This window comes from Manduca sexta, chromosome 4, assembly GCF_014839805.1.
Source record: "Manduca sexta isolate Smith_Timp_Sample1 chromosome 4, JHU_Msex_v1.0, whole genome shotgun sequence".
Classification (NCBI taxonomy): domain Eukaryota; kingdom Metazoa; phylum Arthropoda; class Insecta; order Lepidoptera; family Sphingidae; genus Manduca; species Manduca sexta.
In genome coordinates, this window is record NC_051118.1 from 4,846,938 (window position 1) to 4,874,094 (window position 27,157).

Consider the following 27,157-nt stretch of genomic DNA (forward strand, 5'->3'; position numbering starts at 1 on the left):
GAATCATTTTGCTTTAATATCCTAATGATTAATGCCTAGTTAGCGATTGAGGAAGTTTTTTCCAGTGCCTAGTAATGGGAATGGTGTATAAACTAACGAATTCCGGACTCATCACAAAGAGTAACGTCATTCCTCTCTAGGCGCAAACTTATGGCCCCGGGATACTACCAGAATGATTGTCCCTAGGAATCTGAAAGGAAAAGATTTAGTTCATTTTCATTCCAAAAACGTGTTCGATGATTTCTTGTTTACGCGAATGTAAGACATTGAAATAAAACTATTTTGCGGATTTGATCGCAGTTTTTATAATATAAACATGGGAATTGCCAGATCGTGCTGATTTTTCAGATACTGCCAATTTGCGACACCATATGTAAAAATACAATTAGTTGAAATAGTTTTTGAATTTAAGTTATTCCGCTTTTATTACATCTCCCTTTGCCCCATTAGAGGTTGTTCCAGCACAGAAGTTTTTATTTTTGTTAAGTGACCACTTAAGTTATAAGCGAACAATTCATCGTTTGCAATCCTCTCTGTAATCACGAAGGGTGCAAAGACTTCGAAAGATCGAGAGAAATATAAATAATTTTATCTTAAGGTTATAGCTTAAGGTCCATTTTCATACATTTTGTTTCACCTTTAATCTGGGTAACTAAACAAGTATTGGCAAGTAAAGAATTTAAATTCACGTCTAGTTAGTGATTAGTTCTCGCAGTTGAAAGAAAAACGTAAAAATAATTAATATGCATGGATATTTCGGCCTTTAAAATTTCGTCGTATTAAATCTTTCAACTGCGAGAACTAATCACTAACTAGACGTGAATTTGAATTCTTTACTTGTCAATACTTGTTTAGTTACCCAGATTAAAGGTGAAACAAAATGTATGAAAAATGGACCTTAAGCTATAACCTTAACGTGTTCGATTATAACATAGGTGGTCACTAATCAAAATAAAAACTTTACTGTGCTGGAACCACATCTGAGTGGGGTAAAAGAAGATGTAATAAAAGCAGAATAAATTAAATTCAAAAACTCTTTCAACTAGTTGTATTTCTAACTTATGATGTCGCAAATTGGCAGTATCTGAAATATGAGCACAATCTGGCAGTTTCCAGGTTTATTCCTCGCACGCTTATTGTATGGACCCCCAAATTTTACTACTTTAAGGCGATACCTCAAGGTCCATTTTCATACATTTTGTTTCGTCATATTAAATTTTAAAGGCCGAAATATCCATGATTATTAATTATTTTTACGTTTTTCTTTCAACTGCGAGAACTAATCACTAACTAGACGTGAATTTAAATTCTTTACTTGCCAATACTTGTTTAGTTACCCAGATTAAAGGTGAAACAAAATGTATGAAAATGGACCTTGAGGTATCGCCTTAAGTGTATACTTCGAAAGTCTTCCTAGTTGGATAGTCCAGATGTCCAACAAAAATACTACACTAGACCTTTTCTTTTTTTTTTCGCGGGCGATAAAGCCATAGGGGGCTAGTGGAATGGTAATGTTAGTTTTACCGGTCTGATGGCTAATGTTTGAAGCCAAATATATTTGGTCCACAACTGGATAGTCACTACAAATCAAATCATGCAAAACTCACCATCATGAATCATTCTGGAGAAAGGGATTTCCGATTATCTGATCTAAGGACAATCACCCACATATGTAGTTGAACAAGTTCAGAACTTAAATCGCCTTTACACTTTTGTGTTCTTACCAGCATTTTTCTGAATTAAAATATATTAAAAGGTATTTACTTTATTTCGCACGAAGAAAAATCAATGTTTCAATTAAACTTAACATCTATTGGTGATATGAAGTTTTTGATTTGTTTAACTACTTTTGAGTCTGAAAACAAACACACGTCACTCATATATCCCCTAAGGGGTATGCAGAGGCGCAACCACGGCACCTACTTTTCGCTAAGTGTGTTCCGTCCCTTGATGTGATAGGGAGCGAGCCTACCGCCATATCGGGCACAAATTCCAAACTCTAGTCTGATACTGACCAGAAAAACCCAAATATCATTCTACCCGACCCGAGATTTGAACCCAGGACCTCAGAGCGCTGCCGTACCGCGCATGCAGTACAACTAGGCCACCGAGGCAGTCTACTTTTAAGTCTGAATGCACATATATCAAGTAGCCTGCAATATTATGTCGACCGTCAAGCGACGCATTGGTTTTCTTTATCTACACTATATTTGTATTTTTATGTACTATCACCTCCATAGCAGTTCTATGCCGGGCAAAGATAGAAAAAATAAGTACTTACACAATACAAGTGTTCTGAAGTTTCGAAGCAAGTTCGTAATAACATTTAAGAGGACGTAAACAGCCGTCTAAGCGTTACACTAGGCTATAATAACTTAATCTAAAGCAATAATCTATTCAAATTTACAATAGGTACTATCTTATACCTGAACAAAGTTAAAGCAATAAAAAAAAAACATACTGAGATCACCAAACAAAAGGCAGGAAATATATATTCAATTACATGTTATATAACCTTCTTTCATATGTTTTGAGATAATATTAAAGTAGTGTAATTTATGTTTTATTTCAGCGCGGACGACCCAACCGAAAATGTGAACGATAATCTAAACAAATCGGACAATTGGGCAGAAACATCATTCGGCAGAGAAATTATGAGCGTGAGTATTGAGAATGATAATTGAAATCAACGAAACATTCGTAGAACAATTGCTGGTGGTAGGATAGCGATCACCGTACACAATGTGCTAAAACATTGTGTTTTATGCAATACTAGTTGACCCAACAGACGTTGTCCCGTCTTAACTATGAATTTGCAGCGCGCCTTCTGTCAATCGGTGACAGTTATTTCAAACTATTGACAGTTATATAAAATTAATATTTTCGTTAAGTTTTCTTAAATTTTCTAATTTTCCGCGCAATTTTTTTTTTTTTTTTTTTATAAGAACTTTCTGACAATAACAAACACAACAACAACAAAAATAGTGCAATCGGTTCAGCCGTTCACGCGTTATGGCGTGACCAAGGGAAACAGGGATTCATTTTTATATATATAGATAGACAGAGAAAAAGAAATCAATAAAACATCTACTACTTTGACACATTTTTAGTTTTAACTTTGATCAAAATCAGGTTGTAAAAAAAAACAACACGAGCTACAAGAAGGCGGTGCGCGAGAGCAGCGACTCTGAAAGCGAGGGCGCGTGCGACAGCGAGCTTGACGACATGCTGGACGAAGCTCTGAATGAAGAGAGCGAAGGACCCACACCGCCTAAGGTGAACAAGGTACTTTAGAAAAATTACGACGAATTGAGTAATGTTATATTTGAATTCTGTTAGGAGAGATTGGCTACAATATTTGCAATGGGTATTTAAGTCGTTTTGTTAATAACGGAATGTAGGTAAATGTATGTGTGTTACTTGATGGTAATCCAACTGCCTAACTAATGCACGCGGCACAATAATTATTATGGTTGCATTGCCTTCTTACAGTCGATTTCAATAAACGATTCCAATCTCAATCTTTAAACCGATTCTGAGAATAAATCAATAAAGTTACATACCTTCGAAATTCTTATGGAGAATTCTCAGATATTTAGGTTTCTTCACATTTTCTTTCACCGGTAAAGCAAGCGATAATTTACAGTCAATACACACGTATCTTCGAAAAGTCAGTGGTGTGTGTGCCTCAGAATGCCGTTGGACCTGCACCTGATCTCTCTCCGGTCATGTCGGCTTGCCGTCTCACCGAACTATGTGAAGGAACATAGTTCACTTATGTATTGCGTACACACTTGTACACTATAATATGTACTTTGCTATTCTCCGTTGAGATAGGCCGTAACGATATGGCCGAAATTTTGGCTAGGAAGGATAATATATATTATATACAAAAGCGCATACCAAAGTTCCATGTACTCGAACACGTCTGAATAAAGCTGTGTACACACAAGCCCATGATCTCAGACGGTGTAGATACTTAGCTAGTCTGACTATTTATAAAAGCTGTATTTAATAATAATAATAATATCAGCCCTGTATTGTATACTTGCTCACTGCTGAGCACGGGCCTCCTCTACTACTGAGAGGCATTAGGCCTTAGTCGACCACACTGGCGTAGTGCAGATTGGTAGACTTCACACACCTTCGAAATTCCTATAGAGAACTTCTCAGATGTGCAGGTTTCCTCACGATGTTTTCCTTCACCGTTAAAGCGAGCGATAAATTCACAAAGAATACACACATGATTGTTTTTTTTAGAAAATTCAGAGAGTTCCACACCCAACTATTGTAGCTGTATTTACAAGTCCTAAATTGCAATGCGTATACTAGAGTCATCTAGTCAGATCCTTCCCAATATACACACAAGTCCCAAGTCGCGGTGGTGATTCGCAGCACGGCACCATGTCCTCATCAAGTTTCGTGTACCAGGAGAGGTCGCAGTTCACTTCCCCGCTGAAGACTCAGGCGGCGCGCGTTGACAAGGGCGCCGAGTTGGTGCACAGCGTCAGCTTCTACAGGCGGATGCAGAATGCTGTGAGTAGTCTTTGTAGTTGTTTATATAAGATTTGTTTACACTAGCAAAAAACTTGCAGAAACAACCACGGCAAGACTTCTGCAAATTTGGAAGCTTTAAAATGTTCAGTCAAGACACATTTGTATGAAAATTATTGAGATATTGCCGATAGTGTAAACGCATTTGAAGGTTTTTTGCGTAACATATCGCTGAAACAACTTGCTAACTAAAAACAGTATTAGTTTTTTTTTTGAGAGCTCGCCAAAGCCTCACTGCACCTGATGGTAAGTGGAGAAATGCCCAAAACATGGCGACCGCCAAGAGATAACATTCCCGCACGGTTGGCACAGTATGCCGGCTTGCTTGATTGCTTTACGCTCTATTTGACCCCAAGTTGTAGGAATCCTTCCTATACCCGTATATGGGAACACGTATGCTGGCAAACTGTTCCTAAGCACAGCACAGTATTTGTTGGTATACTAATCCAAGAGGCGCAGCTGCCATGCCCTAATATCGCGCCTCCTTTTGCACCATGCATGAGCGGGATAATAAAATAAATGTTTGCGTCGCCAATATTGTTAACTGATGAATGATAAGCGGCTATTTACGCCACCCAGCGGCAAAAGTTGCCTACCATTTGGATAATGGCAATTAGTAAATAGTAAAAACTTGCAAAACATTACAGAAAAAAAGGCGTGAATGTCGCGCTTTAATTTTACTTTAGATCGCCTAACTTTTTAATTAAAAATTATCTTGACTAGGATCAGATTCCATCATTTCTGTCCTTGCTGTTGGCACCCATTAATATCTATAATGTACAATATTTAATAATTTCAGTCTACCCCCTCCACACCAATGCGCGTGGTGCGTCACTCGTCGCCGGAGCGTGAGGTCCCGGCCACGCCCAACGAGCCCGCGGCCGCCGTGGTCACCGTGCGCCAGCGCATCAAGGAACTGCAGAACGAGATATCCAAACAGCAGACTGTTATATCGCAGGTATGACTGAAATCGACGGCCCCACGTAAAGTATCGAATCAGCAAAATTGCATTTTGTAGGTTCAATACTTTACGTAGGGACCGTGGAATAAATGTTTATTCGCTAGTTTAGTGTTAATTACCATGGCGATAAGCACTTCGATCCTTATTGTCTTAAATAAATGCAGGTAATTTTAATAAGGACCGTTTAAATATCGACAGTACCTACGCAGAGTATTAATATGCAAAATGCAATTTTGTAGATTCGATACTATACGTAGGGACTGTCGGAATGGCTGGGCTAATATCGATGATGTTTTAAAATTTGAGTAGTGTATATTGACTTGAAAAAATTATTAGTAACAAGAATAAAGCGGGGTGGCAAAATAAAGCAAAAGTTAAAATAACTAAAACGCTTGTTTTAGATAAGGGGAAATAAATATTTTAATCTCTATGGGTTATATAATAAGAATATTTAAATTTGAGCAGTAGATCTTAATTATAGAATCTGCCCTCTTTCAAAGGCTATATTTACGTATGCTTTTGAGTATTGAGTAAATTACAAATGTTGCAATTGTTTTTTTTTATTTATGTAAAAAAAATATATATATTCATTCATAATCATTTTCTAATTTGTTAACGATTGTGTCCGTTTGTTTCCAGGCGAGTCAAGCTTTGAATTTATGCGCAGCGACCATAGAATTCAGCGGATCCACTGAACAGGCGGAGGGCGAGAGGCTGCTATTGTTAGCAAGTGAGTTTAATTTACTGAATGAAAACTGTGTTATAAAAATGTTTGGACATTGGTACTATTGTTTTGTGTTATTATCGTGGAACATATTATAAACTAACAAGTATAGATAAATTAGAAGAAATATTGGACAGCATAGAAGTATCTCAAAGTAAAGGAGCGCATCGAAACACATAAAGATAGTTTCGTGCAACTTTATTGCCTAAAGTTTACATGCTCAGTTTATCACTACTTTGGTGGATATGAGGGTTGCGAATTAAACACATAGATGTTTGGAAATATTGGCGTTTGTTTGCATGGACTCGTCCAATTGACGGGCACTCAAATTACATTGCTTAAGCGAAAAGCTCCGTGCTTCCGATGCCCGCGCATACATATAGGACAGATATACATATTATATCCCCAGCCTGCTGAGTGCAGGCATGCCTGCACGAGATGCAAAGTTAAAAAGTTTGCAAACTTATTACTTGACTAGATTTGCTCGCGTCTTCGCCTGCGTGAATGAATATTCCATGATAAAAGTCCCGCTATATATTTTCCTGGGATAGAAACTAGCCTATAATCTTCCCAGGGTCTTAAACCATACCAAATTTCATAAAAATCCGTTCACTAGATTTTAAGAAAATCGATAACATAAAGACAGAAAAAGGAACTATGTTTTATGATATGTATAGATATTTCCAAGCTCAGCTCAACATTAGTAAACTGTGTGTTCGTGTGGAATATTTGTCTAGTGTGTACTTGTGTCCGCAGGCCACCGGCGCCAGGCGTGCGTGCACGAGATGCAGCGCCTGCAGGTGGAGGGCGCGGGCCCCGCCGCCACCGAGGGCATGGCCTCGCTCCACATCAACGGGCTTAGCGTGCCGCTGCGCAGGGACTACGTGCGGCAGCTTAATGCCGGTCACTATTCATTACCATATTTACTTCTAGCCATAAACACTTATTCATATAAGTGTTAAGTATTCTATAGGGGCCGTTCAAATATTATGTAACGCTATTTTTGAATATTTTTGACAAATCGACCCCCCCCCCCTCCCCTATTTGCGTTACGTTTATACTTGAACGGCCCCATAGATCGGGTATGGCGAATGGCGCTTTTATTTGATTGAGACAAAAAATATGGCTTGTAATATGCCATCCAAGACCGGCTTTATCTAACTGACCACCTATTTAGCGACGTTTTTTATGTCTCAAATATGTTGACACGGGTGCCATTGTTTCGCCATCTCTAGTCTTGGTAATAGGTTTCTAGTATTCGAAACCTTGTTTGGACACGTACAGCGCAATGTATATTTCTGCCACCGAGCAACATCACTACCAGTATAATTACTGTGCATGATGGCCCTTAACGTCTCTCATCTTTCAGAATTTGAATTTTTACCACACAATGATTAGTTCAGTCTTTGTAGTGTTTATAAGCAATCTAACTTTTCCATTAGATCAGCAAATTTCTTACCTCATCATTTAATGGTTAAAAAAATGAGGGTGTTAGATCATAGATTAGTTCTTTTATATGTAATGTCACAATTATAAAAAATAAAATGTACTGACACTGTGGTCTGTTGTCTTGTATTGACAAGACGTATTTTATTTCGCATTACCTATATAAATTTATCAGAGGGTCATGGCTCTAAACATTGTGGATCAATTTCGACTGCGTCAGTGGTATATTTGTACTGCATGCTCTGAGATCCTGGGTTTGAATCTCGATTCGGGTAAAGTGATATTTGGGTTTTTCTGCTCAATATCAGCCCGAAGTCTGGAATTCGTGCCCGTTATGGCAATAGGCTCGCCCCCTATCACATCATGGAACGGAACACACCTGGCGAAAAGTGGGTGCTCTGGTTGCGCCTCTGCATATCCCTTTGAGGATAAATGCGTAATGTGTTTGTATTTTATCAATCTATCACAAACCCTTGTTAAAATCCGCCCTTCCCACAGACGGTGCGGTGGGTCACCACGCGGTGTGCCTGCTGAAGTGCCGCGACCGCGTGCTGGCGACCAGCATGCAGCTCACGCAGCCCACCGGCGCGCAGCTGCACTTCCCCGACGAGATACGGATGCTGGGACTCACTAGTGATTTTAAGGTAAACATGGCTATACCCAGCCTCAGCAAAAAAATTTAAAAAATTATCCCCAAATCGAGAATTTCATATAAGTAGTTACAATAATTAATTTCATACAAAAAGTATGAATTGAATTAAATATATTGAATAGAAAGGTGCGTGTCAACTGCCTTGCCCTGACTACTAGGAATAGTCTGCCTTTCAATATACAATTCTTGTTTGTTGGTTTGGTTTCTAATTCTTTAGTTTCAGAGTATATTTATTTAAATTAATTTGTGATTTAATTTATTACTAGGTGACGGTCGAAGTGTACCTGCTGCAGGCATCTAAAGAAGTGTTACCACACGAAGTTAAATACCACATTTCAAGTAAAAAGGTAAGGAACTACGTCTTAAATATACCTAAGTACCTAAAGACTATTATAAAATGATGTCTAACTCGATACAGTCTTGAGTACAAATAATGTTATTCAATAACAAGATGTCGATAATATTAGATTATTATTTACTTTCTTGGTTACTGCTGAGTCGGTATATAATTGAACTTAACGCTGAACGCAATTTAATTAATATAATATTGCGTTTATCGATGTATAAAGTCTATACTACTGTCTGTTTGTACCATCGATTGCAGTCAAGTAATTTTTTATTGCCCGTAAAAAAATCTACACCGTATTTAACATAGTTGCTAACCAATGTGCCATTGAACAAATCTAACATCTTTTATTTCCCATTGCAGTCGAGTTCAAAGCTGCTGACGCCGAAGTCGAAGGTGTCGGAGCTGAAGGCGCCGCGCGTGCAGTCGCCGGCCGGCCCGCACTCCGTCCGCACGCCGCAGTTCGCGCTGCACGGATACTGCATCTTCGCACTGCCGCAGGCCAGCAGGAACAACTTCACGCTCAACAAGGTATGGTGTCTCCTCACCTGCGTTGTATGTAATTCGTAAAGTTAATAAAAAATTAAATAAAGAAAGAAACATCTAGCTTTTCTTATGGTGTTGAAAAATCTTTTAATTTTTAGGTACGGGCTATTATATAGTAAATCTAGTTATAGAAATATGTTTCTTTGAAACAGAAAGCAATATCTTTTTGACATTTATTCTCTTATGTACTGCTCGGAAGTCCAGCTGCTTTTATTTTGAATTATAACTTCATCGACACGAACGGAATGACATAACTAGTCTATACCCCCTTTGCATCATCAAGTACGATTTCCTGCGTGCACAGGTGCCGCACGGCAGCCCGTTGGAGGGCAGCGTGCAGATGAAGATCAGCGCGTCGGTGCGCGTGCAGGCGCCCGCGCCGCACGCCGCCTTCCTCACCGCCTTCGACGACGTGTCGGGGCTCGGCGCCTGGCACCGCCGCTGGTTCCGGCTACAGCCGCCCACGCTGGCGTACTGGAAGTACCCCGACGATGTGCACAAGAAGGTACTTCTCTTACAACTGCTCTTAAACCGATTTAATACAATGTTAATGTCATGTACCAATTCATTTATTTATTTGTGATAAAAAGGAGTACATTTTATTCTTAAATAATAATTAATTACAAATAAAATATGATCAGGGAGTAGGACTAATCAGCGAACGTAACGGTGCCAGCACCAATAAGAGCGAGCCTATACACAGGGCATAATAAATACTGCATAGATAACACTTTGCTCGTCTAAGTTGTGTAGGCACCTCATTTGTTTGCGTCCTTATTTTCAACAATTTTATGCCTGCTTGAAGTACACATTAGAGCTTAATGTCTCTGTGTAATTTTTAAGGTAAAATAATGTAAAAAAAAACATGTTTTTAAAAGAATAACAACATGGGTTAGTACATATCTGTGGTCCTTCGAACCGGATTTCATTTTATAATTTACACAAAAACTACTTTAAACTGGAGCAATAATGTAAAACTGTCAGTAACAATTACTCTATTTCTTCAGAAGATATAACGAAATATTCTTTAATTCCAGATGCCAATTGGCGACATAGACCTCACAACAGTGGTATCTGAAAAAGTAATAAAAGCACCCCGGGACCTCTGCGCGAGACCCAACACTCTACTCCTGGAGTCCGCGATCCCGGCGGGACTGATCGTTCCGGACAACGGATCTCTAGTCTACGTGAAGAAAGCCGACGGGACTTTAGTCAGAAGGCACTTATTGGCCGCCGACACGCCCAAAGACCGAGATATTTGGTTGGATTGTCTGAATAAGGCTTTGGAGTATGTCAGATGTTGTGGTACTGATGATGATTAAGGATTAAGTAGGATGTTGACTACGACGCTTGTTTGTTAACACATTGACTGCGACGGCAAAATAATGTATCTACCAGTGCGACCGCCACAGAGTGTGTCCCGCACTGTCGTATTGCTGCGCGATGCGAGTGAGCAAGACAGTTGTAGTTTAGTTTTTTTTTTTAACCAGTTGTGTGCTAGTCGCATGCGCGTTGCGTCCAAAAAATAAACTTAGCCGTAGTCAATGTGTTAATATTTTGGTGATGAAAAATATGTTTTTTTTTTTTATATCGTCTTTATAATGTCTACGTATTTTATACTACATTCAAAGGAGAAAAAAATAAATCCTCTTTTAATTAAGACATATCTGTTACACCAAATAGTGATTATTGAAAAGAAGGCAGATATTTGTTTGTATTATTTTTTTTGCTTCCCTGAATGCATTATAAAAGATGTTTTCGTTGTAATTTAAATGGGTACGATGCGACATCGTTTTTAAATTGCGTGAGTTATATTAATAATTCCGTCTCACCTTTAAGTAAAATCTCAAGTAGGCATTTAATGTATTGGACTATTAAATAAACCAGACCTGAGCTATCGCTTAAGCTTAATCTATAAACGCAACTCAGCTGCCAAAATCCGTCACATATTGAGACATAATCATTTGAGCGGATGTTAATATAGGTTTATTAAATATGGACTATCTTAAGATGCCGACCTTAGTTTGACACCATCTCATCTGACATCGCACTTGAGAGCGAAATTTGAGTTGCTTTTAATAATACGGCCCTAATACTTAAAATAAAGGCCTTCGCACTTCATTCAGCATTCACTTGATCGAACCAAAATGTACAGTATGTACCACGACACAAAGATTATATTCTAATGCTCAGACGAATTGATAAGAGTTCTACGTATACTAAGACTCTGAGCGTTCATTTCTGCGATAAATAAGTAATCGCATAACGGATTGGAAAATACACGTTTCATTATTAAACATACCAATTAAAGCAAAATGTTTTCCGAATATCGTTGACAAAAGCAATGACTTTTTAGCATTGACTTTATATGTATCTTGTGGTAGACTTACCATCTGTACGTTTAGTAAAAATTTTCGCATTATAGTAAATCATTTGCATCGAGTAACTTGATGTTTACGTATTTCTCTAGACAAAACTATAAGTCAAAAAGAGATTATTTCTGCTGATCCTCTTACATATAGAGTTTATGGTTACACGTTACTATTCAGAGTTTACACGCGCGCGATGATGTATTTTAGTTCCAAATACGCTCACAGGGCGCTGTTAAAATTTCCATACAAAAATTTACCTAAACGAAACGTTTACGTTAACCGTTCGATTACGCGTAAATTCGGGCTAGGTGAGTATTCTAGCCTTGCCATATTGAATATTATATACGTATCAGGTGCGCATAATTATGTCGACTGGCGAGGGATAATCAATCGTCTTTCGTCAATCGATACTACCTGGCTGGACCATTTACCATAAGCACAGTGGAATCACCGTCATCCCTATGATGATGTATAAAAAAAAAAAACAGTATTGATAGAAAAGTATTGCGTAGCATTTGTACTTAATATTGCAATAAATTTTGTATTGAATTCTTGGTATGCACTTTAGATGGCTCTCATTTATTTACTACCTTGTTCTAATACATAATATTTTTTTCGAACAGAAATATTATCTATGAAAGTATTACACCACTTTTTTTTTTTTTTTTGGGTCGCCAGTTGGTAATGCAGTAAAAACAAAAGAAAGCAAACACTCAAATCATACTACTCAGTATGAAGGATTACTATATCTTTCAAACCAGACACTAAACAAGAATATACGAACTAATATTTTCGGGACGGCATTTTGAGAGCACAGTATGTAATTTTACTTTTTACCGCAGAAAATGAATACTTATCACAAATATATCATGACACTATGTTGGCACCGCCATACTTAATCATATTTGTACTTTGGGACCAAGTTACCCCTAACGGGACCAATTTACCCCATATGGGACCAATTTAGTTTGTTAAGGTACTGGTTTCCGAATTTTATCAATAATTTGTGTTTTATTGTATTAAGAATATTTACATTAAAGTTTTACATTTAAAAATATAATTTAACATTTATTATTATTTAATATATTTCTAACAGCTTTGTACGCTTTGATTCTTTTTATCATCAGCCTTTACTAATTTAGGGGAACCCTTATCTGTGCTATTAACAGAGAAAGCTAAAACAGGCAAATTTTCCACTAGGGATTACAATACAGAAAACTGGATTCGTTATTTTGGCGAGACCTTTGACATAGACCTTTTCCGGATCCGGTAACAGTAGGTGCGACCGAATTGAAATTGACGTCGGATTGCATTTTCTTTATTCTCTAAAGATGTACGTTTTACTAGGAGTCCTCTAAAATTATTATAATGACAGTAAATTTATTGATAAAATTAGCTTTAGTATGACTGATTTGTTTAGCTTTAATATTGATGTGTGTTTACGATAAATTTGTTACTAATATAATTCTTACGTTTATGACTAATATTGAAGAGCACAAAAACCGCAAGTGGTGTTATAAATTTAGTGCCATTCTAAATTTTACAATTTCAATCGTAATATTACTTTTATTTAACGACAGATTATCGCTGTCTTCGGATCGAATGGAGCAATCAAAATGTTTGGAATGCTTTCAGATAACTTATTTTGATTAATTTAATCTTCCCATTGATCCGAAGTTAGGAATTATAGTTCAATGAAATCAGCCGTAAATGCTACCCCCAATCTACTTGTTCGGTCTGAAGTTAGCTTTACTACCTTCTGTCACGCCTATCTGACGATTTCAACAAACGATCCCAATCGCTTTTTTTTCGATCTATCTCAAAAATTTACCAATCGGAACAAAGATTTTTTGATATACTCACAAATATCATATTAATTGGTTCATTCTCGGGATCGAATCGAAGATTGAGATTGGGTTTTTTTTATTGATTTCAGCTAATAATCGCTATCGTTATGGTATGAATTGTAGTCCATGTCATGTAGAATATATGAATGGTAGATGTTAAAATCCGCCATTATGGGCTACGTAAATGTCGCGTTTCGGGGTCAGCCTGACGGTTCAAACGAGCCGGCATAATTGTGTCGACGAGCGAGAGATATCACCTGTCGTCAGTCGACATCCTCTATGGATCCCACTCCGCTCACCATCAGGTGCAGCGGGTCACTTTGGAATGCCCGTATGTAGACACACATGAGCTCTTGCAGTATCGTGAAGTTCAGAATGAACACAATTTTTATCAAAAGTAATGCTTAACTATGTTTTAATTTGTTTTAAAGTGCCCACCTATATAAATAAGTAATGTGTGCTTACTTATATTTAGTACAAATATATTCGTAGATGTAAAAGGCTTTTTCGAAACGATTGCACAGTTAAATATATTTTTTAACTTTCATATAATCATAGTTTTACAATTTATTTTAAACGTTATAAACCGTAATTTTAATACATTCACTCATGTTGCTTATTTTCTAATTTAAATACTGAATATATTTTGTTGGATGGGGTAACCCATACTAAAAACTCGAGGTTAGGGAAATATTAATTCTAAATTAAAATTATTTTCCAAAATATCGGGAATATTAGCTTAATAGGTATCCCCAGTATTGTGAGTGAGCTGACGATTAATATTTCAATAATAAAAGTATTTTAATTAAATTACCAGTTGTTCGGTGACATTCTATTGATATTTTTCTATTCATTTTGAGTTTACGTATTAGATATTGTATTTATTATGTTGTGTACCACATTGTTAGCTAAGAAAGACGGCAGCACATTAGTAATATTTGTCAATATATTACGTAAATGTCATCCCATTTTAATATGACGCCCTGGAGGCAGAAAGAACTTTGAAGCACTTATAAACGGTTGGAATCAATGCATGATCCCAAACGCTATCTGCGGATCGATCTCGAGGGTAAACCAATCATAAAGTAATATGCATGTAATAACTTCTGATTGGTTCATTTTGAGATCCATTCGAAGGTAGATATTAGGATCCTCATCGACATAGGGAATCATAAAATGGGTTATTTATAAAATTATGTTACCTTGATTGTACGCTAATCAGAAGCTTTAAATTTTTGACAGCGAAATACTAGCATTGTCGTCGCAATAACATTTTAATGTAACGGTATTTTATGGTATACTTGTATATAAAATCAATTTAATCATGCAATAAATGTATTTTTAGTATTTCTGGTGTTTTAGTTTCTCATCTTAACTTAGGGTACATTTTGATTTATTCTGAAAATTGACTCACCAATAATGATTACCTAAATTATTATGATTGATACATGCTGAGAATTGAGATGTCAACATTGACTCGTAAGGAATGTTCGAAATATTATGATTGTACGTCTGCTTACCCCATTAGCAATACCATGCGAATTTGAATCGGCAATTTACAGATCTACATTACAATACAGAATGGCCTCCTACCACTGAGAGGTTTGAGAACAACCACATGGGCGTTACCATCCAAAGAGAATATAATCACTACGTTTTATTACCAGCCTTCAACGCACGCCCATCTCAAATTAATCTAGGAAAGGTAAAGCAGGAATTTTTGTATAAGTAATACCCTTAATTGAACATAAATGACAACTGTCCGCTCCACCCTGATGATGCTAATATTCAACCATTGTTGATCATACGACGTTTGTTGCGATACAATCAAAATTAAATGGAAATAAAACTACAAATAGTTTATACTGCTTTATTTATAATGCAGTTACACTAGTATGTTATACAGTATTAAAGCTAGCTTCATTGGGACTAGATCTTGTCGTGCATACCTACCATTATTAAGTTCATATTTATTAAATAAACCGTTAACCTACATACACTAAATATCAACTGAGATTCGTAACACATGATTTAAAATAATACGCCAAAGTAATTTACATTCTATTTTCACATTTCATCGAAATTCTGATAAAAAAACATGTAAACCTTTTTACATAATGGATAAAATTTTAATAATTAGATTTAAAATGGACATCGTTACTCCATTTTTTACATAAGTGCTTAATCATAAAATTGGTAACAGATAAGAAAATCCAAAACATTTTAAGTTACCCCAAGTCAAAAAAAAATCATAAAAATGGTAACAGATAAAAAAATCGTGGCATACTTTGAGATACCTCAGGTTATAAACACTACATTATTTATTTATTACTTATAATACATGTACATTTACCCCATCATTATAGTAAGCGCCGTTCGATTTTATCTATAGATAATGCAACTGATGAATCACTCGTCATCGTATAAAATCGGCTTCTCGATTTCTTCTTGATTCTTGCCCATTTCCGAAGAGAATGCTTGCTTCAGTTCGACCTGTCAATATATTAATTTAGAACATTATCGATTATCGAAGTACAGACAGCTGGCAGTATGTCGAGCGATTTTTCAAAAATGTATATTTTTTAAATATTTGTTTATTACCCCGCATGTATTAACCCACGCGGTTTGAGATTACAAAACCTTTTCTGGGCATGCGGCGACAATATTACAATAGGTATATGCGAAATTGTTTCAAGTTTCGCCAAAATAAGACTTGCAAATAATTTTCGAGAAATCACTTGCGTTGGTTGACATCCTATTTACACTACAAGTAAAACAAGCTCTAGTGTAGTTTTGTCTGAAATAAAGATATTACAGTGCATTGGAATCTAAGATTTATTTGTGAAGAAATTATTTTATGTTTGAAGTCGTTCTAACAGGCTGGCATAATTGTGTCGACTGCCGAGGGGTCATCTCTTGTCAGTCGACATTCTATTGGACTCCAATCCACTTACCATCAGGTGCAGTGCAGTGCAGTGCACTTTCCCATGAAATTATAAAAAAATCATTTAGTTATCTAAATTCGTTAAGCATCTGAATTAAACATCAATATGCGTAATGACAAAAATTTCTGGTTGATATTAAGCATTTAAATAACCGGGACAGTTATTCGTGCCTTCATACCTTTGTATCGACGTGGCATACGATTCCCCCAAACTACCAAAACGTTTGTATCAAAACAACTTATCGGAGGTACTAACTATAAAATGGCGGCAAAGCCTGGTGAACTGGCTGCAGTCGAGCGCGAGACGCGGCACGTGTGGTGCAGCGCGTTTCCCGCCGGTCCAGTCGCGGCTGAAGGTGATCTGCGCGGAGACCAGCGCCAGCAGGCACACGCCCAGCATTAGTATGTACCTGGAGACAAAATACAATGAAATTCTAATACCCAATATGGACATAGAGTAACATAATCTTCACAAATTCGTTCGGAATATAAAAGCCGTTTGACTGTTTTAGTATCGCAGTTATATTGCGTGCGGGGTACGACCACCTCTCTAAAGTCCCGAATTCAAATCAAGCAAAGTAATATTGGGTATTTCTGCTGAGTAACAACAAAGAATACGAAATATTTCCCCGATATGGCGATAGGCTCGCACCTAGTTCATCATTTTATAATCTTGAGACAAATAAATTGGTACCTAAGTGTGGACCCACTAGTTCTACTTTTACCTAGTCCTATGGGAATAAGGAAGGGCTTATGTGTGTTGTCTTTACCTATTCATTATATAGATTAAAGTTTAAAAACTTAGGGTCACAAGGATATTACGATAAAGGATCAGAAATATTAACTAAAAAATCAGGGTAAATTGTTGAAAAGATAGCGTTAAAGTGATGGACTTATAGCAGTGTTTCTAACCGCATAACAGAATACATAAAGTTGTCACTGTTCGCTGCTTGCTTCTGCGAGATAACGTTATTACCGCGGTCGAACATAGAAATTCTTGTTAACAAAACTGGATACAGCGTGGTTCAACCACTCAGAAACTACATCTAAATTCTAATTTTATGATAGTTATGTGTTTATACTGTGATCAAAAAGTAGACTTGAAGTTTAATAATTTGCTATATAGAGAAATATGGCTTTCCAATCTCAAGTCAAAAAAGCAATCACTATAAGCGATTAAGAAAAAAAAACATCACCAAGCAGCAAAGATATATTTGTTAAAATAGGAAATATTATAGTTAAGAACGCTATTATTTGAACTAAATATTGCAACATAGACAATATAAAATAATTTACAGTTAAAATAAATATTTGCAGTTAAAATATACTAAAATGCAAAACGACAAATCTTTTTCGTACTCATAATTATCACCAATTCCAAAAGTTCAATCACAAAAATAATCACCAAATAAATATTATAATCAATATAGGCTTTGAAAGAAGCATGAAGGGAAAAGCACAGCGCACTATAGATCTACCTCAATGAATTCATATTCCAGCTTGTTGTTCACAGGACACCAACAGTATAATGTTTGTAAAAATTCGCCCCGCACTTTTATATAGCGAACACACCTGCGCATGTCACACACACAAACCCTTGAGGTTTAGTCCACATGCAGATTATCTTGATATTTTTATATTCCTGCAGGACCGTAGTTAGAATATACTACTAAAAACCTAAAGATAAGCAGCTCTTTTATTTGTTAAAAATACACATCACACTTTGATTTCTGAATGGGTTGTCAGAGACGTAACCAGGACATTAAAATTTCGCCATGTTTTCCCCATGATGTGATAGGGGGTGAGCCTAACGCTTTGTCGGGTACAAATTTTATACTTCGGCTTAATATGACCCAAAGTTGATGCTCGGGCATTATTCGAGTAAGCATTAGGCCGAGTCAAAACCATTGGTGGTGTTCAACTTAGATATTCCTATTTCTTACTCCAACTAATGCGAAAAATTGTGGAGACGTTTGGATGTTTGAGAAGTAGCTAAACAAAAAAAAATCTGGACAGATAACATTAAATTTATTTCACTTTTATTGCAAAAAGTGTATGAAACTTTTGTGCTAGTAAAGATCATTCACGCGGTAATGCCGCGAGCAACTTGACTGTATACCTATAACGTTTGTGTTATATATAACTACTTAATACTAGAGTTATAGGCGCAGTAACTGTACCTACATATAGTTGCAATCACTTTACAGGTAATATCCCGTTTCCTACCGCAATAGGAGGACATTGATCTTTCTTAACAGCAATCGTCTGACTTGCAATTTGTCAACCTTTTAGCGGTTATAGGATTAGTATAATAATAATATTTGCCGTTTATTATATAGGTACTGTACCACTGCTAGGCACGAGTCTCATTTACTACTAAGAAGGATTGGCCTTAGTCCACCACGCTGGCCTAGTGCGGATTTGCAGACTTCACATATATGCAAAATTCTTATAGAGAACTTTTCAGGTGTCCAGATTTCCTCACGATGTTTTCCTTCACCGTTAAAGCAAGCGATAACTCACAAAGAATATACATTTATCTCTAGAAAAGTCTGCGGTGTGTTTGAACCTGCAAACATTTGACTAAGCCATGCATTCGTGATACTTCAGAATTGTGAGTACCTATTTACAATTAGTGCAAAACACTTAACATCATATGACACCTCCCTTCGGCAATTCTTGTTCGCTCAGTTTTCACCAAATGCACAGCCATGTACGGGGGACATTTATAACGGCCATAGGCACACAGTAAAATGTATAAATTGACATTGAGGAGGCCTATAAGGGTCCATTTTCCGTGAACATTTCTCCTCCTCCCTAAAAAAATCATATGACAGATCCTCGACTGCTATGCTATAACAAGACAGATAGAAATGCTTATAGAAATCACTTCAAAACATAAATTTTAAGGTAAGCAAATTTAAAGACCTAAAACGATCTCAAATGGGAAAATACACAACCCCTGCCGCATGTAAACATCTTAACGCACTCTGGACAGTTCTAAACAACAATATGTTTGGAGTGCTTTAGAGTATAAATGACTTTGATGTCCCACAAATCCATTGAGTGTTGTCCAATTATTATCTATACTGATACTAAAATGCTGAAGCTTTGTTTGTCTGTACGTACTATTCTACCTTCTTAGGTAGGCAATCTGCAAATTATTTCATTAATAGGAAGCCTTTTCTTTCATTTCATTATTTTACTTAATATTGCTCATGGCTTCTCCCTCGTTATAAGGATTTCCCGCGGCAAAAGTTTTATACCAATCTATAAGATCATCTTTTAGAGAAACAATAAAAAATGGTTTGTGTATTAATCCATGATATTCTATGTGGGCGTCAAGTTTCGTCTGAATCCGTTCAGATGTTTCAGAGTCAACTTCTAACAAACATACAAGCTACAAACTTTTATTCTTGGGTACTTTTTTCCTGAGGAACAGACTAAGAATCGAGTATAATACCGAAGTAATAAAAAATCTTACAATTAATGGCCTAAACAGTGAATAAATAAAAATCACCATAATATAAACCTCTATACAGCTACAATATTATATTCTATATAGCATTACTAGCTGACCCGACAGACGTTGTCCTAACTATGAATTTGCAGATTTGCAGCGCGCATTCTGTCAATCGCTGACAGTTATTTCAAACAATTGACAGTTATATAAAATTAACATGGTTGTTAAGTTTTCTTAAATTTTCTAATATACCGCACAATTTTTTAAATTTTTTCTTTCATAAGAACCTTCTTATTGTCAGGAGAAGGTTCTCCTGACAATAAGAAACACAACAAATAAAAATAATTTTAACAAAAAATTAAACCGCCTTCAAAAACCACTCAAAACCAAAAAATAATTTCACATAACAAGTATATATTGGATACCAATTTTGGAGTCAGTGCCTAATTAAAATTGCTAGTTAGCTATATTTGTTGCATAGTTCATCTATGAGTGAAATTTCTTTCATCAATTAAAAGGAGTGGGTTTGCGTGTACTACTAACAAACATACGCAGTGAAAGGTTTAATACCAAGCACATGTATGGTGTTTCATCTTTTTATTTCCTCTTTTTTCGAGGCAGGGAGTGTAATACACCCACATTTGACCAACTATATGTAACAGGGGAAGAATTTGGGTAGTGTACAGTTCACAAATTTAAATATTTCCTTAATAGCTTCCATTTGCTGTGCTGCGGCGGTGTGTTTATATCCGGTGACGATCTGACTTGCTGACTTTGTACGCTGGCAGCACATTATTTTCGTATATTCGTTAATGTATTTATCTAGCTTAACTAGCAATTTTAATTAGGCACCGACTCCAAAATTGGTATCCAATATATACTTGTTATGTGAAATATTTTTTGGTTTTGAGTGGTTTTTGAAGGCGGTTTAATATTTTGTTAAAATTATTTTTATTTTTTGCTTTTTTTTGTTAGTAAAAAATAGACCGTCTCAATGGCATAGTTGTGTTTCGCTCACGTTACGACTATCGCGCTGAGGAGTTACACCTCTGCCTACCCCTAAGAAGGGGAAAAGGTGTGATGCTATATACATATATGCATGTATGTAAGAAGTAGAGTCAATTAAACCCAACCAAAAAACACAACTGATATGTTTCACACACAGTACGACTATCGCGAGGAAATGTTATGCCTCTGCCTACCCCTGACACGGGGAAAAGGTGTTATGCTATATGTATAAGTATGTGAGAAGTACAGTCAACCAAACTCAATGCAAAAACATAACTAAATACGTCACAGGAAAGCTAAATTCGCGATTTCGTTTTCTTGGACGACATAGTTATTCTATTTTTTAAAATTTTAAAACCAAATTACCGAAGCGATGTTGAAAAAATTTCTATGGGACCAATCTGTAGAGAAATTCTTTCGAATAAAAAAAGAATTTTCCAAATCGATTCATAAATGAGCGAGATCTGAGGTAACAAACATACAAAAAAAAAATAAAAAAAATTCACGTCGAATTGATAACCTCCTCCTTTTTTTGAAGTTGGTTAAAAATAATGAAATCGGTCCAGCCGTTCACGCGTGATGGCGTGCCCAAAGGAAATAGAGATTCATTTTTATATATATAGGTATATATAGATTTTTATAAACGTTGACATTATCGCAGTTTATTGTCTTTATCGTGAAGCTGCGAGTGGCGCGTTAGTTTACTTAACAGAGATTACATTCGCAATGATTGTTCAATTTATTTATAGAAGTGTTTTTCATTTCTTGGAATATTGATATGTATTTTCCTTGTAAGACCTAAATGTGGGCTTTCATGCGCCAATATGGCAGATTATACCCATGAGGCCGGGAGATGTTTCCGATAAAATGTAGCTTATAGTACACCGAAAAGTCCCACGGTGAAAAAATAAAAAAAAAAACTATCCAATTTTGACAATGTCATTTGCAAATTCAAAAATTTTTGAGGTTAACCTAATTAATAAAAATAATAAGACGCGTGGCACAAGTTTCATCACAAATAAAGTAGAATATTTATCGAATTACTGCAGTATTAACTTTGCTAAAGATTTAAGTATTTAATTAGACGGTTCCAGATTATTTATTTTATAAATTTATAATATCTAACTTTAAATATATGTTAGTATATACTTAGTTGTTTTACTGTTTAAATAACAATAGCTCATTTTTATTTTATCTGAAGATATTTCTTCCTACCCTTATTTATATATTTCCATAAACCATTTCACAAATCCAACAAACAACTATAAATAAATACAAATATATATAGATCCTTTCACCTTTGTGCTGCAAAGGATATTGAAAACTAACACAATGCGAATACAGCACGCGTCTCAAAGGAGTTCTTGGGCATTATATCTTTGATCTATGAGTTTTACATGGAATTTTCACAATAACCGTGGGATCCGACAGATGTCGCCGGACACCTTTATACGTTATTTATGAATTCTATAATATACTGTGGAACTTGTGTGTACTTAAGGATTGTGAGTCTATAGGAATATAACGTGGGTTGGTCAGACCGCCAAGCAACTGTAAGCAATGATCTAGTATGAGTTGTGGCCGGCATAATTACAATTGCGTATAACAGACTTCATCTAATTTGTTAAGGTGACGAACGTGGTGCAGTGTCCCGCAGCGTCTCGCAATTCCAAATTATTATAAGCAGAGTTGCTACTTATTACAGGTTTTTCGGTAACGATTTTCATTAAGCGTCTAGAAATGTTATGATAGCATTTTATTCTACGCCACATACAACAAAATGAATACAATTATGATTTCAAAATAACATAAACTAATAGGCGGTCTCATTGCTAAAAGTGATCTCTTGAAGACAATTCGCACTTATAGTGAGATACTAATTAAAACGAACTGTAGAAGGAGGTATGTACAATGTACATACGATTTTTTAAGAATAAAAATAGATAATTAAAATAAAAAAGATACCACAATATAGACTACATACATGATCTCAACATATAACATAATTATTATTGGTAAGTATTACGTAGAAATTGAAAAAGTAAATGATTTTTTTACTTTTCGTTTGAACACGGTGATTATGGAGATAGTCTTGCTCGTCTCGTCATTCTGTGGTAACTGTATAAATTAAAAATATGTTTAGCAATGATTTTTAATCAATACTTCGATATCGAATGGCGCCACATTTAAATGTAATAAAATAACAGAATAACATATAGAAGAACAGACATTAATAATTATATTAAGTATAGGTAGATACGTCAAGAACAAATTAGGTATTAATTTCTTCAGCACTGAAGAGCCTGCTTGAATAACGAAACGGCTATGCAGAAGGTATAGTGTGTCATCAAGGTAAAGAACTTGTTACCAAGCTGTCATATCTTGTACACTTGTTTGGGATTAAGTAACTCAAATCAATCAGGTTTTTATGATTTAATTTATAATGTACTATCTACTCATAATAATGTCAAATATGTTTGTAATTTATTGCACGTATTTTACTTTATTATCGTGTTGCTGAGAGAATTTCTTGCGATGTTTCTTCTACATCGCGCGATTCTAACTTCCAATCAGCCTACAATAATGTATATCTAGATAAAGACGAAATGTATGATTTACAAAATAAATAATAATATCAGCCTTGTATTAAATACTGTCCCATTGCTGGGCACGGGCCTCCTCTACTACTAAGAGGGAGTAGGCCTTAGTCCTCCAGGCTGACCTAGTGCGGTTTGGTAGACTTCATACATCCTCAAAATTCCTATAGAGAACTTCTCAGGTATGCAAGTTGCCTCACGATGTTTTTCTTTGCCGTTAAAGCGAACGATAAATTCACAAAGAATACACACATGATTTTTTAGAAAAGTCAGAGGTGTGTGCCCTTGGGATTTGAACCTGCGGACATTCGTCTCGGTAGACCGTTCCATACCCAACTAGGCTATCGTCGCTTTTTTTCAGGACCACATACGTGCTGCAAAAAATATTACCAACTAGCGACCCGCCCCGGCTTCGCACGGGTGCAATGTTGATACTAAATACACTACAGAAAAACTGTGAACGTTGTTTATAAAAACATAGCGGCCCGCTCTGGCTTCGCACGGGTATAACATAACAAAATAACAGTATTTCTCCACTATTTAATGGATGTTATTATTATACATATAAACCTTCCTCTTGAATCACTCTATATATAAAAAAAACGCATTAAAATCCGTTGCGTAGTTTTAAAGATTTAAGCATACAAAGGAACATAGGGACAGAGAAAGCGACTTTGTTTTATACTTTGTACTGATTGGTAATAAGTCTTATTTTACTTGAAGTGTCCGTGTGACGAGATGTCACAACGTCCTTAGATAATAATACAGAAATAACATATTTACAGAAAATATCCTAAAACGCGCATTAAAAACGTGCAAATCACGATATGGAACAAAACGACGGTCCCTACGTAAAGTATCGAATCTGCAAAATTGCATTTTGCAGACGCAATACTTTGCTTAGGGACTTAAATTTAAAGACTTAAATTTAAATATTTTACATTGGTGTTTTGCTATTTCACGGAAGATTGAGTAACTATCGGATGAGCACATTGTTTTTGTGTGACAATCTTACCAATCTCCTCTCTTTACCTCGCAATGTTCTTGAGCTCTTTGGATTGATTGTATTTCCATAGCAAAACCTAAGTTCTAGTTTCTTCACGACCAAGATAATTTACTTTTATTCTTTTATTTTGATTTCATTTGGCAAAAAACAATATAATTCAACCGTCATTAACGACAACAAATTTAATTTTGGTTTTATCAGAAACTTAAACACCCATTTTCTGTTTTTTTTTTTTTTTTTATCTATTAGTGTAATTATACATAAAGCACCGAACCTCTATAATAAAAAGAAAGCGATGTATCTCTCCAAAGAAATATTAAAACAAATAATGTTTGTTACTAACTGGAGTTCGCGAAAACTCGTATGTTTTCGACTTTTAACTACGTAATGATAAAGATTGTGTTTAAATTACTAATACACTACATTCTTATTTTTAAAAGATAACATTTTTAAACAAATTTTATTGCATTAAGATAACGTCCATGTTTATGAAAAGGTTGCCATAATAACTGTAATTATACACATAACTATAAAACTAGTTCAGTGTCAGTAATGTGCTGAGACTATTTTTTATTTACGTACACAGGAAAATGATTCCACTGTACCTGATGGTAAGCAGAGCGGCGTTGAAGGGATGTCGACTGACGAGAGATGTTCAGTAATGTGCTGAGATATTTCTTTTTTTTACGTACACAGGAAAATGATCCCATTGTACCTCATGGTAAGTGGATTGTGGTCCAATAAAATGTCGACTGATGAGATATGATTGCCCCTCAGCAGTCGATGCAATTATACCGGCTTGTTTGAACTGGATATACACAGGTTGATCCCGAAACGTGACGCACTTACGTGGGCCGCTATGGTGGGTTTGAACACCTTATATACGGTGGTCGCATCTGGGAGGATATAAAATATATCCTACCACCAATTATATTATAATTAGCTGATCTATTATAATTAGTCTAGGAAATATTACATTGTATTATTATTAATACACTATTATCAATGGACAGTTTAATTTACAAAGCATTCGTTTTGTATCTAAAATCATGTATCATGCAATATCCAATCACACCCATATTTGAAAGACTTGTTACTTTGTATATTTATTACTGAAATTATTAATCCAAATAAAAATCTCGAAACAGACTACAATAATAATACAAAAAACATCCAATGCTATTATGAAACATCGATAGATCCAATCCCGTACTATCTTGATACGCTATCTATAAAACTATTAACTGTTTGTTGCTGTCCCTGAGACTGCCGACAAACATCGCAATACAATACGATAACTTGAGGAAACAGACTTGTGATAATGACACTAATCCTGTAGACATGTAGCTTGTAAAAACTGGCCAAAACTGATGTACAAGGTGTCCCAAGAAACGGATATCATCAGGTTTAAATTAGGCCTATTTATGATTGAAATAAAACTATTTAACTATTTACTGCAGTGGTTTTATACTTATTATAATTTTCTCCCGATGTTTTGAATGCTGTAGCCTTTCTGGTCACGGGGCAGTCAGTCCGCCCCGTAAAATAGTTTTAGTTTAATGTCTATCATTTGCGTTAACATAAGAAATCAATATTTCAATAGCTCAAATTTCCAGAAGTTAGCTCTGCAAGTTTTCTCGCTAATTTAAACCTCGCCAATGAATACAAATGCAATGCCTATCATAATTATATTCTAGTTTCTTATGTGTATAATTATTGCGTCTCATTAATGTGTTACATTTTAAGTTCAGCGGCTTCATGACTCGTTGGATTTGTGGGTGTTGGTGGCGGAGACGACCGAATCGAAAGCCGATAACCTCTATTAATAATACTGTAGCTGTGGACAATGGCACTCGAAATTCGACTAAATACTTATTTGCTGGTGGTAGATTTTTATCCGTCTGGACAGCGAGCACCGTACACGAGGTGTAGTCATAGTGGCCCATGTAAGTGTCGCGTTCCGGGATCAGCCTGTGTATCCCTCTAAATAATAGAAAAGGCCTGTGCCCAACATTGGGACAGTTTACAATATAGGGCTGATATTATTTTATTTTTATTTATTAGGTTTTCCAGCAGACTTAAGACCACGAATACAATGATTTAAATATTATAAGTTATAGCTATAATGTAAGCCCAAGTTAGAAAAATTCAACATGCACATAATTTAAGCTAAAAGTGACTTAAGTACAGCAAATTAAACACAATATAATTTGGAGACATTCACGCAACATGTTAACTAACGCCATTATTATTTATTATTATATTATACTAGCTGACCCGACAGACGTTGTCCCGTCTTAACTATGAATTTGTAGCGCGCATTCTGTCAATCACTGAAATTAACTTTTCTTAAATTTTCTAACGTTCCGCTCAACTTCCTTAATTTATTTACTCATAAGATCCTTCTCCTGAAAAAAAAGTGAAATCGGTCCAGCCGTTCACGCGTGATGGCGTGGCCAATGGAAATAGGGATTCATTTTTATATATATAAGGTGCGTTGGGATTAAATCGGACGCTTTTTCGACGTGTTAAACAGTCTTCTCGAATTATTTTTTTACAATAAGTCTATAGGAGCTATCATAATGAATCATTCACTTAGCTATACGTTATTAAATATACTAAATAGTATATATTTTTTCAATCCCTTATATATAACAGTTAATGTTTTATAGGGCTTTAAAAAAGTACCAT

General features: G+C 35.8%; 2 protein-coding genes across 7 annotated transcripts in view; one reads left to right on the forward strand and one right to left on the reverse strand.

Moving 5' to 3' along the window:
• The window catches only part of LOC115442986 (anillin), a 79,580-nt gene extending 64,785 nt beyond the window's left edge, over positions 1–14,795 (forward strand). For 2 of the 5 annotated variants that reach the window (XM_030168238.2, XM_030168242.2), the window contains exons 11-21: positions 2,573–2,660; positions 3,133–3,285; positions 4,396–4,536; positions 5,354–5,512; positions 6,155–6,245; positions 6,996–7,142; positions 8,184–8,329; positions 8,604–8,684; positions 9,047–9,214; positions 9,534–9,734; positions 10,267–14,795. In XM_030168238.2, coding sequence (XP_030024098.2) covers positions 2,573–2,660; positions 3,133–3,285; positions 4,396–4,536; positions 5,354–5,512; positions 6,155–6,245; positions 6,996–7,142; positions 8,184–8,329; positions 8,604–8,684; positions 9,047–9,214; positions 9,534–9,734; positions 10,267–10,551 — 1,660 coding nt within the window. In that variant the 3' untranslated portion in view covers positions 10,552–14,795. The remainder of the gene's footprint in view (positions 1–2,572; positions 2,661–3,132; positions 3,286–4,395; positions 4,537–5,353; positions 5,513–6,154; positions 6,246–6,995; positions 7,143–8,183; positions 8,330–8,603; positions 8,685–9,046; positions 9,215–9,533; positions 9,735–10,266) is intronic. The other 3 variants (XM_030168240.2, XM_030168239.2, XM_030168241.2) reach the window with 3 other exon arrangements.
• Positions 14,796–15,304: 509 nt separating this feature from the next.
• On the reverse strand, positions 15,305–18,735 carry LOC115443027. 2 transcript variants are annotated; one of them, XM_030168295.2, is made up of 3 exons: positions 17,871–18,735; positions 16,649–16,802; positions 15,305–15,941 (listed from the first exon to the last, which is right to left on the reverse strand). In XM_030168295.2, the coding sequence occupies exons 1-3, from the start codon at positions 17,882–17,884 to the stop codon at positions 15,858–15,860; spliced, it is 252 nt and encodes an 83-aa protein (XP_030024155.2). In that variant the 5' UTR covers positions 17,885–18,735; the 3' UTR covers positions 15,305–15,857. The 2 variants fall into 2 exon arrangements, with proteins under 2 accessions (XP_030024155.2, XP_037297759.1); XM_037441862.1 differs by lacking the exon at positions 17,871–18,735 and having other exon boundaries at positions 16,649–17,860.
• Between the last annotated feature and the right edge of the window lie 8,422 nt (positions 18,736–27,157).